General features: G+C 37.4%; 1 protein-coding gene across 2 annotated transcripts; it reads right to left on the minus strand.

Moving 5' to 3' along the window:
* On the minus strand, positions 1 to 26216 carry lmnl3 (lamin L3). Of its 2 annotated transcripts, XM_030126060.1 has the most exons (12): positions 25535 to 26216; positions 22222 to 22378; positions 21238 to 21363; positions 20937 to 21107; positions 20687 to 20812; positions 15697 to 15917; positions 13538 to 13757; positions 9446 to 9553; positions 7550 to 7666; positions 7368 to 7472; positions 7203 to 7265; positions 1 to 1173 (listed from the first exon to the last, which is right to left on the minus strand). In XM_030126060.1, the coding sequence occupies exons 1-11, from the start codon at positions 25915 to 25917 to the stop codon at positions 7227 to 7229; spliced, it is 1773 nt and encodes a 590-aa protein (XP_029981920.1). In that variant the 5' UTR covers positions 25918 to 26216; the 3' UTR covers positions 1 to 1173; positions 7203 to 7226. The 2 variants fall into 2 exon arrangements, with proteins under 2 accessions (XP_029981920.1, XP_029981929.1); XM_030126069.1 differs by lacking the exon at positions 7203 to 7265.
* Between the last annotated feature and the right edge of the window lie 800 nt (positions 26217 to 27016).

Here is a 27016-nt window from a genome sequence, read left to right on the forward strand (position 1 = left end):
ATCTTTATCTTAGAAAAGTGTTCAGATCCTGTAGTGATTAATATGTTTCAGTTATTTAACCCTTAAACTGATACAATGAGGAGCACAAAGATTGGACTGCTTCAATGGAAAAAGGTCTGATGAGTCAAGATTGACCCTGTTCCCAGTGTGATGGACCAGAGGAGGATGAAGCGATTACCCATCATGCTTAGTGCCCACAGTACAAGCCTGTGGGGGCAGTGTTGTAACCTGGGGTTGTTTCATTTGATCAAGTCTTGCTTCACAATGTTCCATGTCCGTAAAAGGAGTTCAGCTGATACGGAATAAACTGGAGTTTTTCTTCATATTCCAAGATGAAAACACCAGGATTCATCAGGATCAGATGGTGAAAGAGGGATTCAGGAGCATGAGACACCATTTTACACATGGATTGGACAGAACAGAGTCCTGACCTGAACCACATTGAGAATCTTTGGGATATGATGAAGATTTTACACAGTGGTCCAGCTTTCTATCATCAGCATAAGATCTTGGACAAAAACTAAGGCAGCTATGGATGGAAATAAATGTTGTATAAGCGTATTAAAATAACACCACAGTGAAAGCGTGCCGCAATCAAAGCTAAAGGCGATCCAACAAAACACAGTGCAGAACTGAACAGGCTGTGTATGTTTTAAAAAATAAAAAAAGTCTCAGAAAACAGCACAAGTTGGAACAATGTCCACTTTCTTCAGCCAACCATCCTGTAATGCGTTTTCTAAATGACAGTTCGACTGATTCAACCCTTTAATTCTTTCATAATCCTAATTTTTTTTTTTTTTTTTTTTTTTTGCAGGTCACCCATATTGTCTCATCTGAACAGCTTTATCCACCAAATTCAACTGGATTTGCAATAAATGCTCATTAATACATAGACCAATATTACATTTGTTTAGAAAACTTTATTTTACCTTTTAAATTAAAACATTCTTGTGCAGTTATGAGGTTAGTTAGGGATACCGAGGTGAACGTCGTGGCTGTAAGGCGTCTGAGTGAGCTCTTAATCTAACAGGTCCGGATTTTAACTGCAGTCTGCTGGATGACATGATGTTGGAATCCGACTGCTGTAGACCAGAGTGAGGAATCTGACGAGGAAGGCAGCGGGAGATGGATAAGCGGTCACATAACTGCACAGCTCGCCTCCTTAGACAGATCCTAGAAACCGCCCCCCCAAAAAAAAGAAATTACATTTAATCACAGGGTTTCTGCAGGTCATTATAAAGCATTACAAGTCAAATAGATTGTGAAAGTTAAGGCTTTTTACCCTTTCATGCATACTGGTCACTACAGTGGACAGCTATTCTACAGCTGTTCTCTTGTGTATTCATGGATTTTGTTCTTTTCGTTGTTTTTTTTTTTTTTTTTTTTTTTTTTACACATATATTTATTAAAGTTTTAAGACACTACATATCTTTTCTGACATGGATTGGTAACATTATGTAGATCTCTCCTGAGCATAAACCCCCAGAATCACAAGCCCTCCCCATAGTTTTCACACAATTTATCACTAAATTCATGTTTCTAAGCATCAAAAATTAAACCTGTGGTGTCCAGCAGAGAGGACAGTTTTGCAACTTAATGAAAAATAGGTTCATAAGAATTTTTGTATTTCATTATTATTTATTTATTTTTTTTTATGTATTTGAGTTTTTTTGAATTATTTTTATTTTATTTATTTATTTATTTTTATTTATTTTTCAGAAGAAATTTTTAATTCGCATTGTTTTTTTCATGCATAAAGAGGAATAGAGGAATGCTTGAAAAAGGGTTAAATGGCATTAAAAAGCATTAAATTCAATGTCCAGAGGCATTAGAAAATTAAATGCACTTGATGGAGAAAAGCATTGTTATTCAGGATTTATTTTGTTATTTTGATTATATGAACATTTAGTAATTTTGATTGTAAGTATAGTGTAGAGCCAGGCCGATTATAGCATATCACCAATTAATAAACATCGGCCAATATGTAGCCGATGTAGCCGATATATTAACTTTTTTTTTTTGCTGTACGGAGATTCTATCGCTCGCTGCTCCTGTCTCTCTCTGTGTGTGTGAGTGTGAGTGTGTGTGTGTGTGTGTGTGTGTGTCTGTGCGCTGCCCAGAGAATAAGAGGAACTTTAAAGTGAGTTAGTTTCACTTTCACTCCTGCTTGGACAATGACGCTAATACTGTAGGGGAGACTGGGGACAGTTGTAACACAGGTCAGTTGTAACTCTTGCAATTGCTCCAATCAGGAACAACTTAGGACTCACCTAATTCACTCTGCACATGCTCAGTTTAGTCTTTACTTCACATAAGAAGTTGTAGTGTCGTGAGGCAGACACATCCAAATTTGTGAGTGAAAACATAATTTTGTGCTCAGTCATATTTTTTGCTCTAATTATTTTTGTGATTGCATAGTTTGCATTTAAAAGTTATGTCAATTATATTTGTGAGATAAACAAAGATTTATGCAACTGTTTATCCACCTGTCCACAATTATCTAATATAAGATTATTATATCCTGTGTAGATCAATGTTCTTATTTCATATATCGGCCAATATATCGGTAATCGGCCAATATTGGATATCAGCTTTTTTTATCCCCCAATATCTGTATCGGCATTGGCCCCAAAAATCCCAAATCGGTCGGGCTCTAGTATAGTGTGATGATTGGCTATTGTTTAAGGCTGATGCGCGAAGGCATCAACACCGGATGCTTGGAATGCAACGTGCTGTGAGCGTGCTCATGCTGTGGTGAAAGAGCGGATGGAATATTAGCAAATGTCAGAAAAATGGGAAAATGCATGTTTCAGCAGAAGTGACTGAAGGAGGAACTATTCAGAACCTGGTTAAAGCCTGTCGACAGTAAACCGTCATGTATACAGTCGCGGAAAAAATTATTAGACCATCAAAAATCATGAAAAACAATGGTTATGCAATCAAGTCCTAACTCCTGTGTGTATCATGTGACTAAAACAGACAGAAAAGAAAACATGGAATGTCTAAAAGCACTGTTTTTGTCAGTACAATGTCATAGACATTGATTTAAGAACTGAAGTGATTTTGGTTATTATCAAGAAAACATGGAAAATGAATAGATATCAGCTCTGAAATTAAGCTACTATGAGCTATTTTTGTTGTTTCATTATATTTGTCCAAACAAATGTACCTTTAGTTGTACCAGGCATTAAAATGAACAAGAAATTGAAGAAAACAAGGGTAGTCTACAAATTTTTTCCACGACTGTATGTAAAACTATATATAAAACTGTATCTGCAGTTGAACATGGGAATTAAATTTGCTTAAAGTGGCATTAAAAAGCCTTAAATCAGATTTGCTGATACCTGCAGAAACCCTTCTTTAGTCTTTACTGAATGGTTTGGTTATGATTGAAACATGCAGTTAAGGCAGGGGTGTCAAACTCATTTTAGTTCAGGAGCCTCAAGTGGGCCGGCCCAGTAAAATAATAATGTAATAACTTAGAAAAGAGGACAATTCCAAATTTGTCACTTTGTTCTCGTGAAAAAAGTTATTAGCTAAGTTACAGTGAAAAAAGTTATTAGCAAAAGTGTGAATAACCTGAAGTTCCATAAACAACCTGAAATTTAAGAAGTGCAATTTTAACAATATTATGCCTCAACTACACACATATATTGTAACTTTGACATCACAGTGGATTTACAAAAGGAAAAATATAGAATGAAAAATATAGAATTTTACTTTGTGATCAATGAATTTGTAAATTCATCCTGTGGGCCAGATTGAACCCTTTGGGGGGGGGGTCGGTTTTGGCCCGTGGGCTGTATGTTTGACACCCCTGAACTAGGTGGACCATGTCAAATGAAGCTTTATTTTGAGTCAATCATGTTTTATCCTTTTTTTCTTTCATTTGCATTAATGTCTGAACGTGCAGTAACGCAGCCAAGCCCATGCACAGTGTTTCTGTTTTATGTCCTGTTTCCATGTGAAGTTCTGTGTATTTTTAGAAACATCCGTATGGGAGATGTTACAAACTAATGCCTTTGTAACATCTCAACATTTTTGAGCCCATGTTTATCGTTTTAAAAGTCTATTGCTAATGCCATTTATTGAAAAAAAAAAAAAAAGAAAAAGAAAACCACTTGTTATTCCTATCCAACCCAAATGGTGCAGTAGATTGTGTAAAACTCTTTACAGACAAATAATTTTAAACATATAGTGGAGTCATTAATGTCAGGCAGTAAAGTCTGAAAAAGCAAAACAGAACTCAAAACACAATCTTAAAGTATGAGCGAAGTACAAGTTAATATGAGGAATGGGAATGTTGTGTCTGGAGATGCTCTGGAAGTTATTTCAAGCGCTGCATCACACTTCTATTCTAAACACACAGGTTTGAGCGTTCGAGTCTCAGACGTGTTAGAGAAAAGCCATGCATGTTATGACACCGGTTCTGTTCAGAGCTGGCGTTAGAATCCGTCTCCAAATGTGTGTTTAAGTGCATCAGTTCTGATCAGTTCACATGTAACTGGACTACAGACTGATGAAGCTCATCTGCACCTCAGACCGTAGGGGCTTTGAAGGTGGAATATTGTCTCACATATTATTCAAAGCGTGAGGTGATGTCTGCTTCGACTCAAATCAAGGAGCTGAAACTAGCGATGTCCCGATCTGGATTTTTTTTTTTTTTGCTTCCAATCCCGTTTTTTTTAGGATTAGTTTTGTCGATACCAGTCTGATACTGAACTGATCTGTAGGTTGAACCTGAACTAAAATGATTGTTAATATCGTCAGTGTAATTTTTGCAATTCACAAATTCATCTGACGGGCTGGACTAGTGATGTCCCCATCTGGATTTTTTGCCTCTGATCCGATTCTTTTTAGGATTAGTTTTGCCGGTACCGATCTGATACTGATCCTATACAGACTTTTTACAATAAAATTTGGATTTAAATTTGGAGTCATTATTTATCGGCTGTTATACTGTTTTACTTGAGATCATAATTGGGCTGAATGTGGAACCTGAACTAAAACACACACACCTTTGACTCTTAATAACGTTAGCCGGTCTATGGACAGGTCCGTCCAGGTATTATATGGGGGTGCGTTCTGTGCCGTACGTTAGTGATGCGCACATCAGCGGGTTACTCACGGGTTGGGTCAAATAATTCCACAAAAGCCCTGTGGGTCTGACTTGCGCATCACTACTGGACCTTAAAAAGTGAAACCTATAGATGTTTTACTAATTCCTCTAAGCCTCCCGCTGTTGTGCAGCTAATTTTCCTTTCCCCTATCATCGGAAACCTTAATTTGAGGGAGCAGGACGTGTGTTTACTGTTGTGTGTTGGCTTTTATAATTATATATATATATATACATATATATATATATATATATATATATACATACACACATATATATATATATATATATATATATATATATATATATATATATATATATATATATATATATATATATATATATATATATATATATACACACACACACACACAGGGTGACACAAAAAAAACGGGAACTTTTTAACAATCCAATAAAACCAAGAGTGATGGAAGAAAAATATTTTATTCATAGTAATTGAAACCTTAAAACATGCCATTTAAGAAACAGTGATGAAATTTTCATTTTTTAAAAATGACTTCCTGTAGATGGCGTCCTCCTGTACGAATGCATTCTTGAAATCTGCTGTTGAGATTCCTCATTGACCGCTGCAACATCTCAGCTGGGATACTGTGAATTTCATCCTGAATTCTCTGTTTTAACTCATCCAGAGTTCTTGGTCGAGTCGTGTACACTTTACTCTTGAGATAGCCCCACAAGAAAAAATCACAAACGGACAAATCTGGTGATCTAGGGGGCCAGGGAACGTTACTGAATCTTGAGATCACACGGTTACCGAACAATTCTTGCACAGCCGCCAGTGGTTACTATGGGAAAAAAAACGGGAATTTTTGAAGTGCGTATTGGCAGACATGAGCAAGTGGCAGCACTGTGAGACAGTGACCTTCAGCAAGTAAACACACTCCCATTTTAGTAACCATTGGCGGCTGTGCGAGAATTGTTCGGTAACCGTGTGATCTCAAGATTCGGTAACGTTCCCTGGCCCCCTAGATCGCCAGATTTGTCCGTTTGTGATTTTTTCTTGTGGGGCTATCTCAAGAGTAAAGTGTACACGACTCGACCAAGAACTCCGGATGAGTTAAAACAGAGAATTCAGGATGAAATTCACAGTATCCCAGCTGAGATGTTGCAGCGGTCAATGAGGAATCTCAACAGCAGATTTCAAGAATGCATTCGTACAGGAGGACGCCATCTACAGGAAGTCATTTTTAAAAAATGAAAATTCCATCATCGTTTCTTAAATGGCATGTTTTAAGGTTTCAATTACTATGAATAAAATATTTTTCTTCCATCACTCTTGGTTTTATTGGATTGTTAAAAAGTTCCCGTTTTTTTGTGTCACCCTGTATATACACGAGGGGGCTTCAAAAAGTTTGCAGAAAAAGTACAGTTTGAAAAAACGGTTCAAGTTATATTTATTTTTCAACAAATCATTAGCCTTATGGCATAATAAATCTTTTTTTTTTTAACTTGTTTATTAGATTTTAAACAACCCATACGTCTTTGTATTTATGTTTCAATCTACATTTCTCCAAAGACAAATGTTTCTAACAAATATAAAGCAAGTGTCACAATGTTGAAAGAAACAGTTTGCTTATATAACAGTAAATCTACGTCATATTTTCGGCCAAACTGCGATATCTGCATAAAATGAAACAGCAGTGTTCGGATAGTAAAGTTACGTATATATATATATATATATATATATATATATATATATATATATATCGCAATTTGGCCAAAAATACGAGTTATTAGGCAAATATGCTACGAGGCTAACAATATGCTCCATCTGGGTTAATACACTTCGTAAGTGCTGGTACCAGCCTTTAAGTCCATCTGTGTAAAACTGAGGGCCGTGCCACTGAAACCATGTCAAAGCTACTGTATGTATGCATGTATGAAGCCCCCCCCACACACATTCCAGACCACCTTTAAAGACGTCTGAGTGATCGTATCTCAACATTTGTACCACAGTTTTCCCACTTATGATTGAATGCCTCGGGACGAATGTTAAAGCCAGGTCTGAACAGGGACACGACGGAGCAGCAGCCGAGTGGAAAGGACACGAGTGGACGTCACTTACTGTTCAACCCACTCAACTGTGCACTCACGACACAGAGCAACACTTCTTCTTCTTTCTCTTTGGCTTTAGAGTGAACAAATGTGCATCAGTTTCATACACTTCACTTCCAATTTCCACTGGTGGAATAACTAGTGTCTGTTTCTTTTTTCTTTTTTTTTTTTTTACCTGTCTCCTAAAGTGCTGGATGTCGCTGCCACCGACAAACTCCTCATCGAACTCCAATTGCGTTTCCTCGTTCCGACCCAGACGAACCCTGCGCTCAGCCGTCTCCTGTAAGTAGGACGTAGTCGTAGTAACGCGTTCGACACAGTGGGTGGACTCGGGGACGTGCGCTCGGCGTCACTTACTTCATATTCGGGTTTCAGGAGGATGACCCGGACGTCGGTGGCCGGACCCCAGCTCCTGTGGCCCTCGAGGATCAGGTCCCCGGTGTCGGCCTCCTCCTCTGCACCTGCTGCCCAGATCTGACCGGTACAAACACACAAGTCAAACAACAATGCATTTAGCTTTAATTAGGGTCAGAATTAGATTAACGGATAAACCAGTGTTTTTGAACCATGAAATTTCTGGTAATTGATAAAAAAAAATTTGTAATAAAAATATGTTTTAATGATTCAATAAATATATATTTCATTACAATAAAAAAACAAAAAAAAACAAACAAAAAAACCCACACTTTTCCTAATAAAAACCAAGTTCAAATAAAATGCAGGTTATAATATCTGAGAGGGCATATCTTCATTGACCTGATCATGTGACTGCGTACGTTACTACGCTTCAACCTGCCCGGACGCAGTCGCAGACAGAAAACTGGACTGAACAGAGAATGGAAAGTTTTCTAGGGTATATGAAATGCTTTTTGTGTTGTGGCTCCACTACTGGTTATGGAGCTACAGAAATGGACATCAAATATGCACATTTTCTTTCCATACTTGTAAAAACTGGTTAAGGTCTCTAAAGTATGTTCAAATATCTTTACATTTTGGAAGTTTCATTAAAAAAAATATTAAAAGTAAATAATAAAAAACATGTTTTTTTTTTAGTTATGGAGCTACATCCCCAAAATCAGAACCATGCAATGATAAATCTTGAAGATTTGCGATTTCTACAAACAATGTGTAAAAATCTGTTAAGGACAATAATAATATGAATGAATACGAGTAACAAATACAAGTTACTTTAAATTCTTTGACAAAGTAATAGTATTGTGAAAATGTGGTAAAAAGTCTGTGCCAAGAGGTGTCAATAAATTTAGTTACTTTTGTTCCATCGGTTGTAACTTTTGTTTTGTACTGAACCAATTGAAATTTGGAAAAGCGTTACAAAAAACAGAGAGACTGAGCTAAAAAAAAATAAAAATAAAAAACTAAAAAGAGTCCATGCAGTATATTCTAACAATAACTTTGATTTTTATCATACATGTTCACTTTCCCTTGACCCATAATTTTTGTTGTTGTTTGGTTTTAATGTTATATTTGAAATAAACAAAATTAGAAATTTAAATGTAAAGAACAACAACAACAACAATAATAATAATGATAATAATAATAGCATTTATAAAGCACTTTTCGTTCAGCAGAATCTAAAAGTGCTACAGAGAAAAGACAGTCCAATAATAAAATAAAACACTGTATCAGGGATAAAAGACTAGGCGAATAAAACAATCTACTCCCTCATGTCCAACCAGTTGTTTGACTGCCCCCTGGTGGCAAGTATCTGTACACACTACATACTTACATACTAGGAGCACTTTCAGCAGTTTTTTTTTCTACTGTTACACTATGAAACAGAGGGTAAAGACAGTGCACAAATAAACAGCAAAACAGTGGCTGACTCACAATGCAAAAACCATCATTTCATCTTATGGTCCATGCATTATATCACAGCTTTGCAAATGTCACGATAAGTTTTCTGTCATTTTTTCAGGCAAGAAATCAGCACAAAAGGCAACACAAAACCATGGAGAACAGTGACCATGACAGAAAATAGACTAATTCTGGACAGGAATTATGTGTAGGTGAGTTCAAAATGGAAAACAGATAAAAAAAAAAGTGAAGATATACAGTGTGGCTACTTTACCATTACTGTACTATTACTATGATTTTAAAAAAAAAAAAAAAAAAAAAAAAAAAAAAAAAAAGAGTATAAACCCTGTGATAGAGGGTTTCAGCTATTATTGTTCATTATTATATCCCCGAAATACTTTCAGGGATATAATAAACGTATGAGGTGGAAGGACTCACAGTGAGTGTCTGCCCCCCAGCCAGGACACAGGGAGAGGGGATGTGGAATGAGATGTCCCCCGCATCAGAGTACACCCTGCGGACCACCCAGCCTCCGATCGGCTGATCCTGGAACAGATCATGACAAACAGGAACTGTTAACCTGCTGGCACCGAGTAAAGAAGTGGAGACAGGATGTGTTAAAGACTGAAGACTCAAACCTACAGAACGGGTAGGTATTCAAGACGACAGTAATAGTTCAAGACATTTTATATTCTTTTCTGATCTCTTACAGTCTAATAAGCAAATAAATAGCATATTATTCAGTCATGAAAAATGAGATCTAAAATACTACATATTCATTAAATGGCTTTATGGAGAAAATTGTGGTCAGCCTTCATATTTAAAGAGATTTCAGCCACTTTCTACCACAGACTGTATCCTAATTCATAGAATGGGTATTGAGATGTGTCCTTTCAGTCATAGAAACAGAAATATATTCCATTACTACAGCAAGACCTTAATGAAAGTTGAAGTGCTGAAGTAAAAGAAAGAGGAAGGAACACAGGAAAAAAGCGATAATTCTTGTCAGTTTTTCTAAGATATTGCGTGATTTGATCATCTATTGAAATCAAAACTGGATAATTTCAGAGGGGAAAAAAAAAAAATATGTGGAGCTGAATTCTTTCTGCTTTTTATAGACATCAGACGGCGAAATACTTGGAAAGCTTGAGTTTAATCTGAACACAATGGATCATTTAACAGGCTTTTAAACGTCTTGGCCATTAAAGTTTTCAATGGAAAGTAACTACAGCTGTCAGACCAAGAACAATAGAGGAATAAAAAGCACAATGGCTGCCTCAGATACAGTTAAGGCTTCAGGGTTTGGAGATAAAGCCATTCAGTGATTTATGTGGAAAACGGATTACAGATCAGTTTGGAGTGTGTTTTTTCCAGTTCACAAAATATGACAAATGTTCCATGTAATACACTGTGGAGGGATGCTGTGTTTTTTGTATCAGTCTTGGACATGTTAAAGATCATCAATAACACTCATTTCATTGCATGGATAGTTTTTGTTCAGTGCAGGACCCTCACTGACTTGCATTGAAATCACATTTTTAATCTCACATAAAAGCTACTAATGCAATGAAATCAGTGTTATTGTTAACCTTTGACATGTCCAAGACTGATATTAAACAATACCACATCCATTTTATATAGTCTTAGATTTTGTGTTTTTCTAAATAAAGACAGGCATCAGTATTCAAAGTGGCATTTAATGGGTTAAAAGGCTGAAAATCATTAAACATTATGTTGTTTTCAACAGGGCTGAAGTGGTTTTAAAGGTTGATGCAGGAAAAAAAAATATTGTTGATGATCATCATTATAGCAGTTTTATGTGTATATTTGACTAACATATGTCTAAAAAGAAACATTCTTGCTGAAATTCATACCATAATAATCACCAGATCAAGACAGAAAAAAAGGACCAATGGCCCTGTAGCTTACCGGCCAAATTAAAAGCTTTGGGAAATGTATCCAGATGCCATTTATTATCACCCAGTTCTGTGTATTTATCATAGTACAGAAATAGCCCATGTTTTGGTCATATTCCAATCAGATCTGTAAAGAATTCAAATTCCAACTTGATATCATTGACACTGATTTATTGGATCAAACTACTTCCTATCTGTTATAATGGGAAAATTTTTCAAAGTGGCATCAAATTCAGAATCAGATCCAGATCGAAGTACTGTCACTACCTTGTGTTGACATCATCATACAGAAGCTGTATACCAAGTTTTAAGTCAATCAGAACTGGAGTTTCGGAGAAGAAGACGACTGAATTTTTTTCCCCATAAGAGCCCATGTTAAATTTTCCGTAAGTTCCCGGATCCAGAAGAAGATCCTGATCAGCATGTGGACATTATGTTTTGGTCATCTCCCCATCAGGATAGGACTGTAGAAATTTACACTGGATATCATTTATATTTACTGAGTTACTGCATCGATCCACTTCCTATCTCTTATAATGGGGAAATTTTTCAAAGTCGCACCAAATCCAGAATCAGATCCAGATCCAAACAATTTCACTAACTTTTGTTGACATCATCATAAAGAAGCTGCATACCAAGTTTGAAGTCAATCAGAATTGTAGTTTTGGAGAAGATGACGATTGAAATTTTTGTAACGGACGACAGACGACAACTACAGACGACACCGACGGACGCCGCATGACGACAATAGCTTATGGCCTGTCAGCTGGTAAGCTAAAATCAGGAACAATGTCCTCGTATCTCAGTCATGTTCTATCAAGAATCAATACCAAGTTGAATTTGTGAGGTTGTCACGTTCTGTCTCTATGTTCGAGTCTTGTGGTCTGGATGCGGATCAATCTCCCAATAGAAAAGGGTGGTACTTTCACTGGAAGTCAACGCAACTAATTCAGTTAAAGTCCAAATATGACTTCTTATAAGTGATCAACAGTAACTATATTGATATCTCAAACCATTTCTATGTTATAAGCCATTAAAATATGACCCATTATAAGTAATGGCTAATGTTTGCCATTTCAAAAATTTGTCAAAAATTGACAAAGCAAACTTTCTCAAAACTGTGAATAAATGTTGTCCCAAGGAAACCATATCCAAATTTGTAATGAATCCGACCATTAGTTTCCTAGAAGATTGCTGAAATCTAGACATTGGTGACCTTGTGTTTCACCCTTCAAGGTCAAAAGGTCATGAACCGAAATGAAAGTCTATATATGACTTCCTGTCAGTGCTCAATAGTAAATACAGGGTGGGGAAGCAAAATTTACAATATTTTGAGGCAGGGATTGAAAGACAGTGTATGACCAATTAGTTTATTGAAAGTCATGAGAATTTATTTGCCACAAGAAAATTGACATAATAGAAAATGTTTTTATTCTATGTGTCCTCCTTCTTTCTCAATAACTGCCTTCACACGCTTCCTGAAACTTGCGCAAGTGTTCCTCAAATATTCGGGTGACAACTTCTCCCATTCTTCTTTAATAGTATCTTCCAGACTTTCTCGTAATAGTTTTGCTCATAGTCATTCTCTTCTTTCCATTATAAACAGTCTTTATGGACACTCCAACTATTTTTGAAATCTCCTTTGGTGTGACGAGTGCATTCAGCAAATCACACACTCTTTGACGTTTGCTTTCCTGATTACTCATATGGGAAAAGTTTCTGAAAAGGTATGGATAATAGTGTTAGGTATGATTATGACATCAATATATGTTTGGTTTCAAAACAATTGACGTAGTGCCTGCTGAGAAAAAACAACGAAATGTTCATTGTAAATTTTGCTTCCCCACCCTGTATATTGACATCTTAACCATTTCCATGTTATAAACCATCAAAATATGGACCATTATAAGTAAAGGCTAATTTTTAATTCTTCATATTTCACATATTATACTACACATAAAATTTTAAATGAATCTGACCAGTAGTTTAGTCAAAGATGTTTGAAGAGATTCTTTCTGTGTGGAGTTTGCATGTTCTCCTTGTGTCTGCGTGGGTTCTCTCTGGGTACTCCGGCTTCCTCCCACCATCCAAAGACATGCACTCATAGGTTAACTGGTTAATCTAAATTGCCCATAGGTGTGAATGTGAGAGTGATTATTTGTCTCTATATGTCAACCCTGCGATGAACTGGCGAAATGTCCAGGGTGTACCCCGCCTTCGCCCCTATGTAGCTGGGATAGGCTCCAAGCGACCCCCGTGACCCCAGGGAGGATAAAGCGGGTTCAGAAAATGAATGAATGAATGAATGTTTGAAGAGATTAACAAAAACAACTACACTGGACACAGTGCCTTCACAATAGCTCATCGTCTATCAATAACAAAACAAACAAAAAAAACGGACAAAAATGGCCTGAGGTAAGCGGTTAAGTAAAGAAGTAACTCAAATATGTAGTTAAACCTAGACTAAAAGTACTCAGTTACCATTAATTAGTTCTGAATTGTGCTGAATGGACTGCATCTGCTGTGGTCCGTCCTGACCTTCAGCTCAACAGGAAGTGGGTGGATAAGGGGGCAACGCTGCCCCTAGTGTTGACCCTGTGAACCACATTCTTACCGTGTCAGAGTTGTTCTTCAGTTGGACGTATCTGCCGTCCGCATCCACCTCCATCACGCTCACGGCGCCGACGTCCAAGGACCGACCGGGCCTCTTGTAGGCAGGTGTGCTCCCGGAGGCGTCCTCGTGTTTCCGCTTCCTGCCTCTTAACCTGATTCTGCCCTCCTCCTGTGTTCGAGGGACAGTCGTACGCTGGGAGGGGCTCGGAGATAGCTGCAGTCTGATGGAAAAAAAAAAGTGGCGAAATCGTGGTATAGGGTCAGTCTCTATTACTCACTTGTGTTCCTCTATTTCAAGGGAGTTCAAATCCGGTCGTCGAAGGCCGGTATCACGCATGTTTTAAATATTTCTGTTTTCCAGAACACCTAGAAACCATTACATCGTTATCAGGCTACTGCAGAGCACGACGATAAGCTGATCATTAATTGAACCAGGTGTGATGGAAGAGGGAAATATCTGAAACATGCAGGATACCAGCCCTCAAGGACCGGATTTGAATGACTGTAAATGTACGGGGAAATTCCTACAAAACCAAACTACAACCATAATGCACACTTCAAAAGACAGCGAAACAGAAAATAAATACAGGATATGGGGAACAGACCAATAAACTGTTTTTACTCTCATACATACACATCAAAGGATCTGGTGGAGTTTAACCCTGTAAAACCATCAAAAACAGCCACTAAATTCTAATTTTTTGGATTTATTAGACCTTTCAACAATTTCCAAACAAAACATTTTGTCATATCACTTTGTTTATAGTATATTTTTGGACAATGGGAGTTTTTATAAAGCCCCTTGTATACCTGCAGTACCAAATTTGACACGCATGTTTTTAAACACAATTTAACTATATTATAAAGAGTCAATTATCAAGTAACTATGCGTCGTTTCAGTACATGAAGTGCTTATTCCAAAAAAAAAAAAAAAAAAAAGCATGACACTAAATATAAATGTTGTTCTTAACGTAACTTTTTAAAAATTACCAAAGACTTTCCTGCAAAAAGTGTGTGGATGATTTAATGATAGTGGCCATATTGAAAAAGGCAAAAAAAAAAAAAAAAAGAAAAAGAAAAAAAAAAAAGTCCTTCCACTGGCTGCAGCGGGATAATAACCCACCAGGGGGCAGAAAACACGTATCGGGTTTTTAACCCTTTCATGTATACTGGTCACTACAGTGGACACTTATTCTACAGCTGTTCTCTTGTATATTCATGGATTTTTAAAAAATTTTTTTTTACACATATCTTTATTAAAGTTTTAAGACATTACATATCGTTTCTGACATGAATTGGTAACATTGTGTAGATCTCCCCTGAGTGTAATAGTTATAGTTTTCATGCAATTATCAGTAAATGCATGTTTCTTCGCTTCAAAAACTAAATGCATGGTGTCCAGCTGAGCGGACATTTTTGCAACTTCATGAAAAATAGGTTCCTAAGAATTTTTATTATTATTATTACTATTTTTTTTAAATGTATGTTTTGTTGGGGTTTTTTTAAACTTTTTTTTATTTATTTATTTTTCATAAGAAAATTTTCAATCGCATTGTTTTTTTCATGCCTAAAGAGGAATAAAAACACTCAGGAAAAAAAATCTTGATTAAGGTTCTCATAATTTGTGCACGAAAGGGTTAAGGCAAATATTGATTTTGTTGATAAGATGGAGGTCTCAGAACCTGGTGTAGCAAATATGACACAAATGGTTTTATAGGGTTAAAACAGCACAAATATTATACAAAGCAATAAATAAATTAGTTCCAAATAACATAGAAAAATTATCAAACAGTGTGAAAGTATAATAACATTTAAGATGATGTATAAAAACCTTATTTTCCACAGATATCGTAATAATGAAGAGGAGCACAACAGTAATAGTTATTGATTGTATGTTTTAATTTGTTATCTTGACCTTTTTATTTTATAGAATGTATACATTAGTCATATACTGTAAATTTGGGGTTGGATGATATAAGGACTTCATTTCGGACATGAAGCAGTTGTTACATTCTGACATTTTCTTTTTTTGGTTAACTTATTACCTTCAATATTCTGGAGTGTTTCGTTTAAATTTGGAATTTCCTTTTTGCCTTTTGTTCAACTTTCTGTTTTATTCTTACTTATGTTTGAAATAAAGTTTATCATCCGATCTCCTACCTCTGCTCCTCCACCTCCAGCATCTTCCTGTAGGCGCTGATCTCCATGTCCAGTGCGAGCTTCACGTCCAGCAGGTTCTCGTAGTCCTCCATCTGGCTGTACATCTGGCTCCTCATATTCAGCATCTCCTGCTCCTTCTGATTGAGCTTCTGCTGCCAGACCTTCCGCTCCAGGTCTAGAGTCCTCTCCAGCTCTTGGAAGCGATCCTCCAGGACCATTTTCTGACCGGCAGAGGTAGGAAACGGCACACAGTATTAGCATGACAGTCAGCAGCAGGACACGCCCCAAAAACCTGTAGTCAGCTGATGTGTACTCTATGTATGCATGGGTCTACGGCCGTATGCAGCGATACGAGTCTATATATGCCTGCTTCTATGAAACTGGGCACATTTTGGTATTGAGGACTTTGCCAGCTTTTTAGACCCAATAATAGTGTTTTTCAATCTTTGGGTCGGGACCCTACATGGGGTTGGCCGAAATTTCTAGTAATTGATAAAAAAAATAAATAAAAACTTACTAATAAAAAATATATGGTGAGTTAAGAGAGACAATCACAATCCATAAAAGACATGACAAACTGAAGCTGAAACTGAAGCACTGTGGTACTGTTTATCTTTCAAATGTTCATTGTGGTCGGTTTCAGATGCTGCAGCTCTTTCATAAGATAAGATATACCTTTATTAGTCCCAAAGGGGGAAATTTCAGGTTTACAGCAGCAAAGTACAAGCACTAAACAGCAATGAAAATTATTAATTAATTACACTGGGTTAAGAAAAAAAATGTTTTTTGCAAGTTGTCTAGGTTTTTTCAACTGAATTAGGACCATTTTGCACCGCTAAATCCAAAAAAGACATCTGTTTTTCTCAATCAGGTCAGGTTTTTTTGCTAATTTGATTTTGAAAAATCTCATCTTCTCACAAAATTGATTACATTTTTGTGACTTTATCAGTTGATTTTTTTATATAGTTCTCACCCAAAATAGGTTTTAAGAGAAAAAAAAATCATTTTCTAACAGGATTCCTGTTAGGTACAATGGTGTATTCACCGCAGATGTAGCAGAATACGTCAGGCTTATTTTTGCAAGATCTTCTAGTTGAAGCCATTTCATTCACCTGTAATATTAAAAAAAAACCATTAATCAAAAATCGGCAAAAGTAAAATCTTCAGAACTCGTTTATTGCAAGAAATATGAAAGAATTTTGTATCATATGATGTGAAAATGCCCATAAATGTAAGCAAAAATGTTAAAAAGCCAATATGTAGCATAGTTCAGAAAGTTGACCTGATTGAGCAAAATTAATGTGATTTACGGATTCAGCACACCAAAATGATCCTAAATCAGCTCAAAAACTTAAACAATAAATTTGTTGTTGACCAGTGTTACTAATTCATAGTTTGAGTTATTGTTTGTTCGATATTAATTATCAGCCTTTTAAATCCAAGCTGGACTGACTGTACATATCCTGACCAAGGAAAATTAAATTCTCACTTTACGCAGTAATTGCGACCTGGCTTTTCTGCCTCCGTCCATAATAATATACATTATATAGACTAAATGTTGTTTAAAATTAACGTTTATTTGCAACATAGTATAGCAAACTGTTACATGATCAAAAACAAGTTAATTTTAGCTAAGAAAAAAAAAAAAAAAAAAAAAAAAAAATGTCTGGGGTTGCCAGAAATTTGTGATGTTAAAATGGGGTCACGAGCCAAAAAAGGTTGGGAACCACTGCAATAATAAAAGCTAAATGTAGACATATTTCCCCCAGGATGCACCTAATGATGACTTCAGATAAATGCAAAAAAAAAAAAAAAAAAAAATCATACTCTTGCTCTGAGCCATCCCAAAATTAATGAATTTTTAATAAAATATTGGGGCCGAAATTGGGACATGGGACATGTCCCAACAAAATTGGGACATGAAAAACAGTGTCAGTGTATTTGATCTGGAAAACATGGCTGTAAATGGTCTTATATAGCACTATAAATAAAGACGCTGTGTTAAATGTGTCGATCCTAGTGGTTTTTCTAATCCAGACATGCAGGTTTTTCATGAATCTCAGTCTCATTCCAGGTTTGGTGTGTAACCCATTGTGTCCACTTACATGCAGAATCTGCCCATTTAAACACAAATAAATTGTGAATGATTTTGCAACAGTGGTCATTTTTGTAAAACACTCTGCCTTCAATAATTAGTTCAATTCCCAAAATGTACCTGTGAGAGGATAAAAAGACAGGAAAAAAAAAAATAGCGCATAATTTTCGTGTCCTTTTGACTGTGTTACATGCTGATTTTTGTATTAAAAATGATGGAAAATAATATAAAAATGTGTTTTATCTGAAAAATAGCTTCTCTTATCTAAGTAAGTATTTGTTTTTAAAATAGACCCGGACTGCTTCCAAAATTGCTTCATAACATTAGTCTACATCTGGTTTAAATTTTTAGCCCCTCTGTCCTGTTTTTAGAGACCAGTTTCGTGGAAGCACCCACATACTTTATTGATCCCAAACTGGGAAATTGTAGTGCAGCAACAGCAACATGACAAACAGTAAAATAGAATAAAAAAAAATAAAAAATAGAACACAATACATAATAAATTAGAAGAATAAAAAAACTGACAAAAATCTAGACAATTAAACAGTAAGGTGCAACAATAAACTATAATGTGCAAAGTAAAATGGATTTTTGCAGTAAAACAATACAGTGCACGATGGAAATATGTTTATGACCAGTGTTTTAAGAACAGACGACCATAACACACTATTCAGAACTTTAAGAACACGTGGATGCATCACACACTCACCCTGACCCAAAGAAGCAATTATTGATTGTTAGCCGAAGTGACAATTAGTAAAAAAAAAAAAAAAAAATCTATATTTTTCGATCTGTAATGCATTTACATACAGTAGCAGAAAAAATTATTAGACCAAAATTAATTAAATTATGAGTCAATTGATTAATTAGATCAAATGTCATCAAAAACAATGGTTATGCAATCAAGTACCAACTCCTGTGTGTATCATGTGACTAAAACAGACAGAAAAGAAAACATGGAATGCCTAAAAGCACTGTTTTTGTCAGTACAATGCCATAGATATTGATGTAAGAACTGAAATGATATTGGTTATTATCAAGAAAACATGGAGAATGGATAGATATTATCTCTGAAATTAAACTACTATGCGCTATTTTTGTTGTTATCATTATATTTGTCCAAACAAATGTACCTTTAGTTGTACCAGGCATTAAAATGAACAAGAAATTGAAGAAAAACAAGAGCGGTCAAATATTTTTTTCTGCAACTGTAGTTATTGCAAACAAATGAATACACCCCCCTGTTGTCAGCATTTCCACATGACTGCAGCAACAATACTTGAAATGTCATTTAGAGTTAGTCAAAGCATGTCTATAAACATATTTAATGCACATTTAGAAGTTTTGAAGAAAAAGTCCTGGATATGTTGTTTGCGATTTGTTTTTTTAAGAGTAAATACAGACAAGGAGAAATGGAAATATGCTTTTCTGATAAATTTGCACAAGTTTTCTGATAAAAACTAATAGAGAAGATGTAGAAATTAAGTCACTGATCAGCCGTTTCTGTCATCTTCCCAGATAATATGAAGATATCCTTCTCCTCTTCATCTCTTCTATACTGCCACCTGCTGATAATACCATGCCAGTTTATTTCCTCCAAACCATTACTTGCTTTTGTCTTTTTAATGATTTTATTAAAACACAGCCAATTTGTTTATCTATTCTGTTTTTTTTATTATTACTAAATAATTTTAAAAGGTCCATAATCAAATGCAGAAGGTGATGGGATTGTATCTTTTTTTTTAATCTATATAAATTTTTTATTTGTCATTGTGCATCTCCAAAAGCACAATACAAAAAAAGAAAGAAATTCGCATTTTATGATACAAGATTTTGTGACACACAAAGTATAACCCCCCCAGAACTAATGGCGACCCCCCCCTACCAAACCTGGATCTCAAAATATGAAAACCACCAACACCTATATAGATGAAAGAGAATATAATTTTTTGATGGGACTGTATCTTAAAAATGAAAAATGGAAACAAACGTTCTGAGCCATTTCAGAAACATGATGGTCCAACATTGTGGACCTATTGCTTCTGTAAATAAAATTAATTCATTCTAAAGGGAAAAAAATGATTATTATTCCATTCCTACATTTAAATCCTCTTAAATCCTTAACGTATTTGTTGCCTCACTGACAAAAAAAAAAGGCCACCAACAACAATTCCTATTATTTAGACATTTTTTTTGTACTACTGCTGTAAAAAATTCAATAAAAATTAACTGACTATTTGGATCGGCTAGAAGCTATCAACTTAACCACTGAAGAAGAAGGGAAGTTACAGATTTTATAGAAACATTTCATAGTTCAGTGTGTTAAAGGTTGTGCTGGCTCAGTTCCCAAACATTTGTCCAGCTGATCAGTTTTATCCAACTTTACCACCAGTGTAGAGGTCGTCTTCCTCATGCATGATATCACTTTTATGCAGGTTATACAACAGTCATATACTAGATAATTATAGTAAGTGAATGAGTATGTTTGTTTAATCATTTATTTGCTTCGTCAGCACAAACATCAGCTGTATACGGTTCACACTGACATTTCCAGGCTCCTTTCCTCCAACTCATACTTCATATCAAATATCACTTTCGGAATTATATTCTACTTTGCTGTTTATTACAGTCTAATAAAATGGATTATTGTAGGTATAATAAACGTTATTAGGGCACTCGTATACGTTTAAAGTCCTCAGGTGGTTTTGTTCTGTGTCAGTGCTCGTAAATATTTGTCTGATTGAAGTCCTTCATCTGAACTACGGAACATGTAAGAGACTTGCAGCTAGTTCGGTTTTCGCAGATCTAGAGCACAGGAAACAGGCGACGAAAAAAGCTGACTTGGGCTCGGTTTTAACAAATCTAGTTTACAAAGATTAAAACAGCTCCACTCACGTCTTTCTGGGACTGCTGAAGCTGCGAGCTGAGGGTCTCCACTCTGAGTTTAGTGCTCTCCAGTTCATCTTTAGTGGCCAAGGCGGCGTTGTTGTTGTCCAGCGCGGCCTGCTGGGCAATCTGCAGCTAGAATTCGCAAACAACAAGAACAGCGTAAACAGAACAGCCATCCACGGGGAGCATGTGTGTTTTACTGTTGAAAACGATCCTGGACTCATTAGAAACACGGCTGCAGAGACGCTGGAACTACCTTCGCGCTGAAGGTCTTGTCGACCTCCTCTTTGTACAGCTGCATCTGGGCCTCGTGGTCCTGACGGAGCTGCTGCATCACCTCGGCCAGTTTGCCCTCAAACTCCCGCCGTCGCGTCGACTCCATCTCCATTAACTGGGTCTCGCTACGATGCCGGATCTCCTGAGTCTCCTACCGACAAAACAAACCCCACATATATTCATTAAAACTGAAACCCATCCTTCCATGAATTGGTTTGAATAAATAATGCACAGAATTAAACAGGAGTCAGGTTCAGGTGAAGGATGCGCCTGTACGTTACCTGCTCGCTCATGTTCTTTTGGAACGCCAGCTGCTCTCTAAGGGTCTGCACCTGGTTCTCCAAGTCCACCCTCCTCAGCGTCTCAGTGCTCAGGTGGTTCTTGGTTTCTGCCAGAGAATCCTCAACCTGCGGGGAAACGATCAGACATGCACACAGACCTGTGAGAACAGATCACAACCAGGAATACCACCACCTCCAATGAATGTTGCCTAGTTTGTTTCTCATTCGTACCTTTATTTGTTTAAACCCCCTTTACACATCGTTGAGCGATGAAAAAAATGGCCTGAGCTCTCAACGATCTTTCAATGAGCGCCCAGCGATCACCAAGATCTCTCAGTGATCTTCCAATGATCTCCACGGTTACCGCAGTCTCAAAGTTTTGACTCGGTCCAAAACAATCTCTCAACGATCACAAAGGGAAGCTATCTCTCAATGAACACTCAAGGAACCCTCAACGAATCTCATCAATCTCCCAATGATCTCTCAGCAATCTTTCAATGAGCGCCAAATTGTTCCACCCCGAAGGTAGATATGGTTGAGAGATCAATGAGGGAATGGGTACGACTATCTTGATGCCCCTGCCAAATTTCGGCCATTATAAGAAAACAGGGGTAAAAAAGATTTTAAAAATTCATAAGAAATTTGGTCTTTGAGTTGCTTTTCCCAAAATGTAATCACATCTATTCTGGGTCACTGGCAACCTATAAACCCAACTTGGTATGAGTTCAACCAATAATTTTGCTGCTAAAGTGTTGACAAACCAAACCAAAAACAATACCCCTTGTCTTCCCTTCAGGGGGCAGGTAACCAATACCATGGAATGAATATCTATGATGGTACTAATGCTACTAGCTAAGGCTATTCCCCAGAAAAAATAAAAGCCTGTGATTATACGACTTGGATATCCAATATGTCCACTGTCAGACACTACACAACTTCTTTTATCATCAGGTTGTACAACACAGATGTAGTTTGTGTTCATACCTTTCTCAGATGGTCCTGCAGGTCCGTTATGTCACCATTTAATGTCCCGTTCTCCAACAGCAGCTTTGAGCGCTCAGCCTCTTTGGAGTTTAGAGCTGCTTCTAATTTCTTCTTCTGGGTCGAAGTATTCAACAGATCACCCTCAATCTTCTGGAACCTGACGAGAAAACAAACAAAAAACAAAACAACAGTACAGTGACTATCTCGGGCCCTGTTGGACCAGCTGTGGATGAAGGTGGTAAAAAGTACCATAGTTATATACAAAATTTAACCCTAAAAAGCCTCCAGCGGCCAAAAGCATCTAACTTCAACTTTCAACTTTATTTATCCTTAAAAAGGAAATTCAATGTGCAGCAGGCGTCATAAACACATACACAAAAACAGCTGATGCCACCACAATAAAATTACACAACACACAATGGAGCCGCTCCCTTCCCAACAAAAATGACAAAGGTCCAATGGGGCAGTTAACAAGTTAATTGCCATAATAGCCATGAGCATGAAAAGATAGATAATCACATTATAAAAAAATTTGTAGATATCAGCCACGTGAATTCAGATTCCTTGTATACACAAGAATAAAAGAATCCCTAGCACGTCCAGTTCTCAATTTAGGAAGCCTAAAACAGCGACCGGAGGGGGGGCAGGGGATTTGGATGAAATTTTCAGGAAATGTTGATACTGGCACAAAGGACAAATGATTAAATTTGGGGGTGATTGGCGGGGGGGGGGGGGGGGGGGGGGGGGGGGGGGTGATCTGCCTTGGCAGAAGTCTGTGCTCTCCCAGTGCTTTTCTAGTTGAATTTTATCCAAAGGATCTTATAAATTCCATAAATGTTAGATCCTTGCTGAATATTTGTTTTTGGAAGCTAAACAGTGTATAATTAGATAATGGAAATGTGACCCCCCCAGTACTGCTTCACAATGATTGAGGGGAATGACTTTATATCTTGCTTTATAAAAGACAAGTAGTTAAGCAACAAAGAACAGACTTGACAAGTTTCTGGAAATATGAAGCATTTTCTACAATTTTCTTGAGAATAACAATATACCTGTTGATGGCTGGATGGATGACAGAAACTGATATATTTTCATATTTCATTGATTGTGTCCCCCCCCGTAATATTATTAGTCGTTTCTTTTGTGTGTACATGTGCCTTGTTGTTTGTAATTTGTTCTCTTGGTTAACAGAAGAAAACTGCAATTAATACAGGTTTGACCCTTTATCAGGCAAGTGACTATATTTGGTCATTTTCTCATTCACTACAAAACAGTGACAGCACCAGTTCCAGTGAGGACAGTGAGTCAACAATCTCAGGTCCAATGTGGTCTCCAGGGTCTGTAAGGTCCACCTCTGCATGAACAGTGAGTGTACCTGCTTTGTTCGGTACCATGAAGTAATGGTACTAATGTAAGGAATGATGTTCAAAGGGAGAATGTGGATGTGGATAGGGGTCTGGATCAGCACTTATGTTGGTCTAAAGTTCTAAAATAAACGTTCTTTTCCGCTGTGGTTTTCTTGTATTTTTATTACCTCTGCCAAGGACGACGGAGGTCATGTTTTCATCTGAGTTTGTCTGTCTGTCCGTTTGTCTGTTAGCAAGATAACTCGAAAAGTTATGGAAAGATTTGGATGAAATTTTCAAGAAATGTTGATACTGGTATAAGGAACAATAGGGCGTCTCATTTTTGGGACTTCTTTTCTGATCAAGCTCTTAATTTGACCAGTTAATCTCTTATATATTAGTAACTCCCAGAAAAAATTTCGGCCCAATCCGTAAAGTTTTAGACCCCCCCCACCGCCATCTTTAGGGTGCCCATCAGCTGTCAGGGTGCTTCACCTTCTTCTTCTCACTACTCTTGGGTGTTTTGCCTTTAGGATGACTTGGCATATTTACACTGAAAATGTGTTACCATTCTCTGGAAAAAGAAATCTGGTACCTACTGAACTGAAGAAAAGGGAGGGTACCAGATGGGTAATCTAGGATCAAATGTTCTCCAGTGAAAGCCCTGAGTGCAGATCTTTGAAATAAGACTAGGCAATAAAGAAATCAGCAAAAACGTGTGATTTTACCCATTTTTCAGTGTCAAATGACCTTGAACTTGTCTAAAATCATGTGACCTTGACCTGTACATGATTTGAGACCTTCATAAATGACAGTAGTATCCCCCAAAACCTCTAATATGACATTTACATGAGCAAATATGGCATAACTAACTGACAAATGCATGATTTTCCATTGAAATATGGGTTTTCTGCACTCGGCTGACAGGCACCCTACAGATGGCGGTGGGGGGGGGGTCTAAAACTTTATGGATTGGGCCGAAAATTTTTTGGGGAATTACTAATGTATAAGAGATTAACTGGTCAAATTAAGAGCTTGATCGGAAAAGAAGTCCAAAAAATGAGACGCCCTAAGGAACAAATGATTAAATTTTGGTGGTGATGGGGTGGGGAGGAAGATTTTTGGTTTGTTTGTCTAGCTGTTAGCAAGGTAACTCAAAACGTTATGAAAGGATTTTGATGAAACTTTCAGGAAATGTTGATACTGGCACACGGAACAAATGATTAAATTTTGGTGGTGATGAGGTGGTGGGGATGGGGGGGGTGGATTTTTTGTTTGTCAAGCTGTTTGCAAGATAACTCAAAAAGTTATGCCCAGATTATGATGAAATTTTCAGGAAATGTTGATAATGGTACAAGGAACAAATTATTAAATTTTGGTGGTGATGGGCGTGGGGTGGGGCAGATTTTTTGTTTGTTTGTCTAGCTGTTGGCAAGATAACTCAAAAAGTTACAGAAGGATTTTGATGAAACTTTCAGGAAATGTTGATACTGGTACAAGGAACAAATGATAAAAATTTTGGTGATGATGGGGGGTGGGGGGTGGGGGGGTGGGGGGGGGGTTGATCTGCCTTGGCAGAGGTCTGCGCTCTCCCAGTGCTTTTCTAGTTATATATACAGTTATTGGATTTTTTTTTTTTTTACCATTCATGCCAAATATGGTAACTTCATTGACCTTGATTTTCTATATGATAATACAGTTTTTGGAAAACTTTAACAAAAGTAGTAAAAGTTTTGTACTGTCCTGTAATAACATACTAACACTGACATTTTGAATTTCAGAGTATTTTTGTGAATATCCTATAAAAAAAAAAAAAAAAAAGTCATCCTTTCATCCAATCCAGTGTTATGTTTGTTTTCTATTTTACTTCTGGCTGCAGGTTCACATATTCATTTATTCATTGCAGTGTGTATAAATATGTGCATGTGTTGAATAACCCAGTGTTTTCTTTTCCTTGTCCTCTTTACCTGCTCTGGAGCTTCTTATACTCCTCACTCAGGCTCCCATAGTCGATCTGCAGCCGGGCCCGCTCCCCGGCCACCCCGTCCAGGGTCGCCCTGACATCGGCCAGCTCCTCCTCGTACAGCCGCCGCATGGTCCCCGTCTCCCGGCTCTTGGACTCCTCGGTCTCCTCCAGACGGATCAGCAGGGTGGACCGCTCCCCCTCCAGCTCCTGGACCCGCTGGATGTAGTTGGCGAGGCGGTCGTTGAGGTGCCGGAGCTCATCCTTCTCCTGGATGCGGGACCGGCGGGTCGGGCTGGAGCCGGAGCCGGATGCGGGTGTCCGGCCGGCGGAGGGACGGCCGACGCGGCTGCCGGAGGCCACGGGGGTGGAGGTAGCGGCGGCCATGGCGGGGGTCGACGAACCTGGAGGGTCCGAAAAGACAGAGATGGAGGTGTGGGAGGTCCGAGAGAAGTGTCCGGACCAGGGCCAGGAATGTTGGAAAGGAGAGAAAAGTCACGTCATGCGGCCGGTAAGAGGCGTGTGGAACCCCGGTGGACTTGGAAAACCCGGGTCCGGTAGAATCCACCTGTTTGGGACGAAAACGACCAGGTTTGTGTGTGTCCCAGCTGCAGTAAATCACATTTAAGCAGCTGACGCACAAACAAGTGGAGAACCGCGACAGCCGCAAAGTGACCGGAAATCAACCCGAGCACTTCCGGATGGGATTATCAAAACAAACCACGGAAAACTGTGCTTTAAAAAAATATATTATTATTATTATTATTATTATTATTATTATTATTATTATTATTATTATTATTATTATATAATTCAAGTTTTTATTAGAGTTTTCACTTGGACATTCATCTGGTCTCTGCACTGGCTCCCTGTGAGCTTCAGGATGGATTTTAAAGTGCTTTTACTGGTTTTTAAAACTCTTAATGGTCTTAGTCCTATCTATTTATCTGATTTGCTTTTAAAATATGAGCCCTCTCAGACCCTCAGGTCCTCAGGTAGTCACCTCTTAACTGTTCCTAGAGTCCACACTAAGACTCATGGTGAGGCCTCATTCAGCTTGTATGGCCCCAAACCATGGAACAGTCTACCTGAGGACCTGAGGTCCGCTGCGAGTGTTCATATTTTTAAAAGTAAACTCAAAACTTATCTTTTTAGTCTAGCTTTTAATTAAACCTTTACTGTAAATTTTACTTTGTTGCTTCTATTTTTATTTGCAACTGCGGGACAGTGGGGGGTTTTGTTGTGAAGCACTTTGTGCTACATGTACCATGTATGAAAAGTGCTATAGAAATAAAGTTTGATTGACTGATTGATTCATTCATTCATTCATACGATGTTGCTTAACCCTTTTATGCACGAATTATGAGAACCTTAATCAAGATTTTTTTTTCCTGAGTGTTTTTATTCCTCTGTAGGCATGAAAAAAACAATGTGATTGAAAATTTTCTTATGAAAAAAAAAAAAAAAAGTTAAAAAAAAAAAAAAA

This window comes from Sphaeramia orbicularis, chromosome 3 (genome assembly GCF_902148855.1).
Source record: "Sphaeramia orbicularis chromosome 3, fSphaOr1.1, whole genome shotgun sequence".
Classification (NCBI taxonomy): Eukaryota; Metazoa; Chordata; class Actinopteri; order Kurtiformes; family Apogonidae; genus Sphaeramia; species Sphaeramia orbicularis.